Below are 9,142 nucleotides of genomic sequence, written 5' to 3' on the forward strand. Positions count from 1 at the left end.
TAATTTGCTTTAAAGTGCTAAAAATTGGCATTTTCCTATATAATCCTGTAGTAAATGTACCTGTATTTTGAGACGGTCCTCAAAAATACCTGGACGGTAGATTTGTCTCAAACTCTGTATGTACACTGAAGTTAATGTAAGTTATATATGGTATAAGAATGAAGAGTTTCGCTATTGTAGTTTTCACACAATAAAACTATAGTCGGCCCCCTTAAGAGTCAAAATCAGCAAGCATCGAGCATTGAATGGAAAGTCAAAATTTTATTTTTTCAAAAGCTTTTGGTATATAAAAGATTTTGCCCTATCTAATGCTAAAACACAATTAAAATCTTTTTTGAACGTATGAAGGGACTGGTATCTAAGGAAATTCATTTCCTTAGCAACGGGTTTATAAATCCTTATAAAAATCAATGATTTTTAGACATTTTCTATGAATATCTTTTCTGAACGTGATAAGATAAGGTATTTTGGTTACTTTATTTGTTAAAAGATGGAATTACTTTATTCTCCAAAAATAGGAAAAACAAAATTTCTGTAGTGATATTGTTGCCATGACAACGGGAAAAGAACATGGCGTCAATGCTTATTAATTTTGAAAAAAATTACATATGTTTATCACTATATACACAAAATCTACAACCACTGCTAGAAAAATGAATGGTGTGATCTTGTTAGGGGTTATCTATATGTCAAATCTATACAATAAAATTTGCAGGCAACTTTAGAAGAAAAAAGTTACAAATGGTTAAAATGTGTGACATTCTGGCATTTATATGCTTTTTTGAAGGGGTGGGGGTAATTTGAATACATGTACAGTGTCCATTATATTGGTCATATTGGTTCTGATCAAAGCATACTCATAATTTTACTATTGTTGATAAATAAATGCACATTCAATTTCAAAAGGAATTTTATATTCCTTACAAACGAAACTTGGAAAAGAGGGGGGGGGGGGGTAGGAATCACCTTGTTCACCCATCCATATGTATGTAATATGTTGACTTGTCCATAACATTTCAATGAAGTGCCACTGAAAGTTCATACTTGATATTAAAATTTCTTGTGATCTAGAGATGTGTCAAAAACTTGACTCAAGGTCATTTGAACAAATTCAAGGTCATTGGTAGAAGAATAGTGCAATCTTTGCCCATTCTGTAACATTCTAATGAAAAGACTTGAAGTTTCATCTCGGGGATTATTTTTGAGGTAAAGGTTTGTCATGACCTTGACCAAAGTTCATTTGGACATGTTTGACCTTGACTCAAGAACATGGCTTTTTCAAGGTAACTGCAGTAATAGTGTACTATATGAGTTTGGCACATTTACATATTTAACTTCGAATGAAGAGAAATTGGAAGTTTGTGCTCAACACAACGGTTTTACTACCTATGATTTCAGTATATGTCATAATCATTTTTGGTATGTATATCTGCACTAGCAAAATTTTAAAAAGGTTTTAAATTAATATTTAGACCTTATTTGTAATTAAAAACATTTGATGCAATAGCGGGAGGGTGGGTATCATTTTATGAGCTTGCTCACAATAATTCTAGTTTATGAAAGAGAGTCACTATGACAGCTCACATAATTTTAAAGTAAAACCATATCAGTCAGGCATGTAGCATCAGGTTTGGGTTGGGTAGGGGGGATGACATTCCCCACCCAACTTTTTTCTCCACATAACCTGATGTTTAACACACCTCCCCCCGAGTTTAGAGAATTTCCCCACTTTTTTTTCTTGCAGTTTTTTTTTAATGTCTACCACACACCATGCACTTTCAAAAACGATACCATGTCTGTCAAGAACGAATGACTGGAACCTTTGGTATTGAACTGATGATACATTCTCCTGTTGTCCTAATTAAGAAACAATATTGCAAGACAGCTAAGACCTCAGTAGCTACTGGTGCCTAAAATAAAAATCTGGAAGGGCTATAATGTTTATGAATGTCTAAACTTGAACTGACCCTAAAAGATATTCATTAATAACCCTAATGGGCAATCTTTTGAATGGCATATATCAAAATTTTTGTTATATTTATATTTAAAAACATTTTGAAAACAATGTAGAAGTCAGAAGAGAATGACGAATATGAATATTTTTTTATATAATACCAAGAGATACAAAACATAAATTTGAAGAACGTGTCGTCTGACTTTAAACTAGTTAATCATCATCATCATTTTTATTTCACTCACACCAACATCAGTAGTACATGAGGCACAATATATAAATTAGCCCTCTTTCTTTTTTCCCACGAAAACATTTTGTCAGTTTTGAAATTAGTTGATTGATCATTTAATATTGACCTTGTTTTAATTATGATACTTCAAAATGCAGAATATAAAGATATGTTTCAGATTCTTCTACGGTCTAATTATTAATCTGCCTACTAAAAATTGATAGCTATTAGATTTACATCAATAAAAAATAAATGCTAACAGACAAACAAAGAATATTACTTTTGGATTGAACATTTTTATTTGATCCACTTTCATGTATACACTGTACAATTTATGGATCTATTTTCTGGATCCCTGAGTCTCCGCTAACACTATCCACTCACTTCCAGCATCAATGGTCTGTACTGTAATAATGTCTTCTCATAATCTGAAAAAGTAATAAAATTAAAATGTAATAATATTATACAGCTTTGCCTTCATATACTTAGAACCATTTCTAGTTGAGCTTGAGCAATGATGATGAATGGAAAGCATGTTTATTGGAATCAATTAAATTCCAAGAGACCTCAATGATTTATCATTTTATTTTAAAAAGTTAACGTTTTTACTAAATGTCTTATTTACATGTTTTTCCTGTCTAATTCTATTTCAGCTCATCTAATTCTGTTTCTGCTTCTTTCCGAGTTTGGCTTAATTCAAAGTGCCGAGTTTCATTCTAAAAACAGAAGTATACAACACAAAGTTGTGACCGTATTGATTTTAGATATTCTTTAAAATGAAATTTCTTTCCAATAACCCACCCCCCAAGAAAAAATGGAGTATAGATATTCATTTCATAAATTTACGTGCTTTGAATCTAATGATGCTTATTATTTGAACCTAGTTGACTTAAATTAGTTCAGTGGTACCGGAGAAAATGTTAGCTGAATATGAATTTTCTTTTATAAGTAAACACTGGATGACATTTTAAAAAAGTTTATTTTTTTTTAATTAATTATTTTACTGTGGTATATATACAATTCAGTTACCACTAGTCCACTACATAATACACTTGTCTGTATCACAATACTTCCAAGGTAATCCCCTTTCCTAAACTAAAATATATTAAGTACAGAGTTAACCCATGCCCCTTTTTCCTTTTTTTTTTTACGTACGCCATAACAAAGGTTATTCCATTTTACAAATTTTCATTAATTCATAATTTTTCATGTAAAAAACAGGTATTATCTTAAATGGTAAATAAAGATATCTACTATTAGATCTATATACAAAATTTTTATTTACCCGACCATCAATCAAGTTATAATCATTATAGCTGGTGAGTGACTTTGGTTACATACATACCGTGAATACAACAAATTAAAATTAAACTAAATTCAAATTAAACTTTATAATTTGGGATACAGTTATGTAACTGATCATGGTCATCTTTTTCACGTTAGGCCCACAGAAACAATCTAAGTTAGGGAATTTAATTTCATTTTATCATATAGTTTAATATCGGCAATATTATGGAAGGGGGGGGGGGGGCATACCCTCCTCCTCCAGTCCGGGTTCCTCAGGCCAAGCATAATCTTTTCTTTTTAGTTATAAAATACTAAAGTAATGCGAACATATATAATCAATCAGAATTAAATTGAAATGTGCAAAAACACTTGCCAGTGTTACATATTTTACTGCATGGTTAATATACATTCTTCAGTAACTGTTGTAGTGGAAAATTGTAAAAATTTCAATCACTCACCGTAATTAAGACTCATGAAAACACCAAAACTGAGGCTCAGACTGCTCCAAGTTTCTAATTTTCTGCTAGTCTTCTGTAAATAGTCCGTTTTCCAATACCCAACTCCGGCGTTGGTTTCCTCTTTTACATTACCCGCGATCACGTGACACCAGACATTCCTTCGTTGTTTACAAATGGCGAGTAGTTGCTTCGCTTTGTTGAAGGTAACTGATTTGCAGAAATATTTATCAGATCGTGGCATTACTGCTACAAATTTACGGAGGAATAATCTTATTGAACTTTGTGAAGCTGTTAAGTCACTCGATTTACCAATTGATCCTGATTTTACATGCAATACTACACTTGATCTAAAGAAAAAGTTGGTACAACTACCCATTTCAGATCCATTCCTTGACAACAACTTCACGTCCGATTTCTCAGAGATTCCATCCAATTTCACTTTATATGACATATTTAATTATCTTTTACACAAAACATCAGACTATGATAAAAAGAAGTTAAGAGCTTACAAATCGTGTGAGGATTATAGATTATTTATAGACGGTCATGTAGAGAGTCTGACATTCAACAAGTGTGGAGATGCTGAGGTCTGTTTGTTTCGAGCGAAAGTTAAACCTACTCAAAAAGAGACTACATATATGAATACAAAGTTTTACCAACTATGGTTCTCTATCAAGAAAGCAACTGGAGAAGTCACTTCAGCCTACTGTACATGTATTGGGGGGTTAGTATGTTTTAAAGAATGTGTATTTAAACTTGTTAAGTAAGTCAGCTGATTGCATATTGTTACATTTGAAATAAGTAACTTCAGTTCAAAAAGGAATATGTGATGAATGTTCTTTTTATGATTTTAGAATGGATGGTGCTTGCAGACATGTTTCTGCTGCTCTGTATGAGCTTGAAGACTTTGAAATGAAGTCGGTGACAGATGGGGAAAACAAATGGATGAAAAGACCCAGAAGCCACGACTGTCCAGTGCCTGTTAAAAGGCTAAGGATTGTAAAAGCAAAGTAAATATTAATACAAGTTGTTTTTGTTTTAAAAAATTTATTGCATGTTCTTGTTTTTATTTTTCATTTCTATTTTACTTTTTTGTTTATATTTTCTCTTTGTAGTTGAGGTTTAATTTTGAATAATTCAAGAGTGTTGACTGTTACCTGTGTTGTTGAAACTGAGAAGTCAGTGAGCCGTTGCTCACTAGTAAGTAAATCTAAATTAAATATGCATTTCTTATGTTTTTCTATGTATTTATTATAATATTTATAGAACACAAGGGTAGTTTGAAATCTGACTCAAGTAATATTTTGCTTTGTGATAAATCTTTCATGATTTTCTTTCATTTAACAGATTTTCCGTTTTGAACGAAGAGAAAGAAAATTTGCTGGATCTGTATGATCCTAGATCAACTGAAGATCGCAACAAGGAGATCGACATAGCTAATTTTGCCAAGAATTTAACACAGGTATTATTACATCAATTATGAATGAGTTGTTAATACATTTTTATGTATGATATTGTACATTTCATCATTCACTAAGGAATCTGTTGTATTTAGTTGCAAGCAGATACACAGGCACTAGACATTTTACAGGATCGCAGTATTAATCCAACAGCTGAATCAAAAGATACGGATATGTCATGCCTTGCCAATTCAGTGAAAGAACAGTTAAAGAATATTTCTAGTAAGAAATTAATATATTGTAAGAAATTAATATATAACATGAATTTGCATTTTCATCCCAGCTTGATTAATATTTCTTATTCATAAAATTGGTTATACCAGCTGTAATTTAAAAGTCTGTTTATAGTTGTTAGGATGTAATATAAGAAATTCAAAGTGAGATATTTTTGTTTTGATGTGTAAATTTTAAAAGGAAGTAATGTATTACTCAAAGCTTTTTTTCACATATCACCTATTTTATAATATCAACAAAATACATTTCATGTTTTTGTGCATTTCTATTATGATCTTTGAATTGTTACAAAATTTCAAAAAGTTTCTACATCCAATTTGATTTTTTGCATCAACTTTTGTATCATACATGCATGTATTTTTACTGGATTTTAGTGTCTGACCATGGAACTCCAACTGTATCCCAGTTTCGAGAAAGTTTTGGACAGCTTGCACCAGAAATTATCATGGATATTGAGCAGAGCACTAGAGGTCAAACTGAAAATCCAGCATGGACGGCTATGAGATATGGAATGCTTACAGCTTCTAATTTTCGTAAAATTTGCCAAGCAGTAGACAAGGGTCACTGCCCACCGTCACTTCTAAAATCAATCATGTTGAAATACAACACAAGCATTTCTGTGCCTTCTATAAATTGGGGGTTAAAAAAAGAGAAAGTGGCTCGTGAGCTTTACACAAGGGCAAGTAGGTGTTTTCACAAGAGAGTGTGCGTCGAGGAAAAGGGTCTGTATGTCATGAGTGATTACCCTTTTATTGGTTGTAGTGTAGATGGAATTCTTTCTTGCCAGTGTCATGGAAAAAGAATTTTTGAGATAAAATGTCCATTTTCATTAAAACATATGCATCCTAAAGAGGTTGCTGTTCAGAAAGGCTGTTCAGTTGTTGATAACATGTCTTTTGTCACTGAGAAATCTGAATATTATCATCAGATGCAAGGTCAGATGGGTATTTATGGTATTCCACACTGTGATCTTGTCATTTATACAGAAAAAGGTATCCATGTTTCACAACTTCCATTTCATGAAGCATTTTTCAGAGATATGATAATGAAAATGAATGTTTTTTTTTGATCGTTATTTATTTCAACAGTTGTTGACTGATGTATCAAATATGGAATGAAAATTAAAATGAACATGTTCAACTGTACTTTTTTCACAGTTCCAGTAAAAAACACATGAGTATTAGTATAGTACTAAACATGTCTTGACCATAATTAGAAAACAACTGCCACAGCATATGATATCATTGATATGCCCTTCAAATACAATATATAAAGTTAACATTGCAAAAGAAAAAAAAACAACTTTAACACAAATTTCTTATTTTTTCCATTCCTTATACTCAATGTGTATATCATGTGTTATTAGTAAGAACAAATAATTCATTACATCTTGATCGCTTGTGATTGTACAGTTTTTAAAAAAATCCATGTGCATCTTTGTTCATTGTACCTTTCATGAATCAATTGATAACAATGCTGAAGCTTAATAAAATGTCAAATAACTAGTTATTATGTTTATTCTTTAGACTATTGAATTATTATTTTAGTGAGACACAGCACTATGCAATTTGTTAAAGAAATATAAAAAATAAATAATACATTATGCAACATCAAATAAGTTATAATTACTTTACACCAAATTTATTTGAAATCTGTGGCAAGCCAGCAATAACTATTTAATCATCTGAAACAAAGGATCAACTGTAATAAAAGAGGCTAGATTTTCTCTGCTAAATATTCCCAGCACTTATCTGGCATACATTTCATATATGCTACATTATTTCACTAGCTGGTGGTCTAAATTGCATAAAGCTGCACACAAGCATACTATCTGATCAATGATGGGCTTTAATTTAAGTGGTATAACACCCTGCAAAATGTTGAAACATTTAAGTCGACCAATTGCCCTCTCTACATGTATTCTTGCCCTAGCTATGCGTCTTGTTTTTGTTACAGCTAAACCCGATAGTTGTCTGTTAAAAGCAAAGGGGGGAATGTTTAGCGTAGCTCCTTTTAGAGCCAGGTTTCCTCTTATCAAAAAGCCTCGATCTGCCATTATGTCATCCCCTCTTTCTATACATTCTAAAAATCCAGATTCTTCAACTATCCGTTTATCAGAGATGCTGCCAGTGAATAAACTAGACAAAAAGCAGATTGATCCTGTTGGGGTAATTGCAATTAATGACTTTAGAGTATTGTGGTGCTTATAAGATGACCAAGTAATTCTCTGTGAGGAAGGTAGACTGGGTTTTTGAATAAAAAACTCTGTGCAATCAATAATACACCTTGTGCTGGGGAAATATTTAAAACAACTTGGTAATTTTTGTGCAATTTGATTTCTAGTTGGCCATGAAATTAGAAATTTAAGTTCCAATGCAAGAAAAGTTGTCCATGTGAAAAAAATTTTACTGACAGTTCCAGCCTGTACACCAAAGATAGCACCCAACGTTTTTGTATCTATCCCTCTTCTGAGGCGCATCAGGGTCATCACCATTTCTTCTCGAATAGATAATAGTCTCTTTGGCCCTCTCCTTTTCATCTAAAAATGTAGTATAGTTTTTGAAGAGTTCTATAAATGTCACTAACAATAAATACTAAATTTTAATTTAAGTTTAAAACTTAAACCTATTTTTCTATACACAATTTGAAAATTTTGAATATTATAAATTTATGTAAATACTTGAAAATCCTATGAAATGTGGATGATCAAATAAGGCAAGAATGTACAATTATATAATCCCTAGGAGTTAATATATTATCTTAATAAGAAGCAATAATACCTCATTATTTTCCAAGTTAGTTTCCTTTCCCCTCCAGTATGAAAGTCTGGCAGCTTTGTCTTTGAGCGAATTGAGCAACAGAAAGAAAATTCCAAGAGAAAGCCCTGTTATAATATTCATGGACATAAATTATTGTGAAAAATTATATATCAAGAAAATACCGTACTAATTTATGCAAGCATCATAACAGTGTAGACAGCTTGACACTAAATGAATAGTCTAAGATTTATTGAATTAAAATTAATTAAAAATAGATTTTGACATACCAGTGTAGAATTTACAGGATGCATCATTCTTCAGGACATCATTCATGACATGGCTTCTTCTCATACTGCCTTTGTCCTTCAGATGAATATCATCATATGCTGATAAATCTTCTAATGTAACATCAGTCTGACACTGTATACTGGTAGTGGAAACAGCAGTGGTGTTGGCTTTTGAGCAATATGAATGGTCAACTTAAAAAAAGGAAAAATAAATTGGCCATTTTGAAGCAAGTAAATTTTGCCACCAGATTAAAACCAACCCTCAACCCCCCCAACCCCCCCCCCCCCCAAAAAAAATATAGATCATTAATGTGATACCTTTGGGGATGTCATCCTTTCCTTCTATTACAGGCAACACTTCCACATCTTCATTATGTATTTGTAGTACATCACAGTCATCACCACTTTGGATTCCTTCAACTTCTGAAGACATTTCTTCATGGGCCCCCACATCCCAGCAAAATACCTCTGATT

General features: G+C 32.0%; 1 protein-coding gene and 1 pseudogene across 1 annotated transcript; one reads left to right on the forward strand and one right to left on the reverse strand.

The window, feature by feature from the left end:
• Window positions 1-4,025: 4,025 nt before the first annotated feature.
• Window positions 4,026-7,098, forward strand: LOC134236672 (uncharacterized; annotated as a pseudogene).
• A 301-nt stretch (window positions 7,099-7,399) lies between these two features.
• Window positions 7,400-9,142, reverse strand: LOC134236655 (uncharacterized). The gene is made up of 4 exons (XM_062718828.1): window positions 8,987-9,142; window positions 8,669-8,860; window positions 8,403-8,506; window positions 7,400-8,161 (listed from the first exon to the last, which is right to left on the reverse strand). Exons 1-4 carry the CDS (start codon window positions 9,099-9,101, stop codon window positions 7,400-7,402), a joined length of 1,173 nt encoding a protein of 390 aa, XP_062574812.1. The 5' UTR covers window positions 9,102-9,142.

The sequence above is a fragment of the Saccostrea cucullata genome, unplaced genomic scaffold (assembly GCF_032062105.1).
Source record: "Saccostrea cucullata isolate Sc308-1 unplaced genomic scaffold, CSIRO_AGI_Scuc_v1 ctg443, whole genome shotgun sequence".
Taxonomy (NCBI): Eukaryota; Metazoa; Mollusca; class Bivalvia; order Ostreida; family Ostreidae; genus Saccostrea; species Saccostrea cuccullata.

Coding starts and splice junctions, on each gene's coding strand:
- LOC134236655 (XM_062718828.1), bottom strand. CDS start 9,101: ATGTCTTCAGAAGTTGAAGGAATCCAAAGTGGTGATGACTGTGATGTA. Junction 8,861..8,986: donor AAAGGATGACATCCCCAAAG/GTATCACATTAA, acceptor CCTTTTTTTAAG/TTGACCATTCATATTGCTCA. Junction 8,162..8,402: donor CTAACTTGGAAAATAATGAG/GTATTATTGCTT, acceptor CTACATTTTTAG/ATGAAAAGGAGAGGGCCAAA.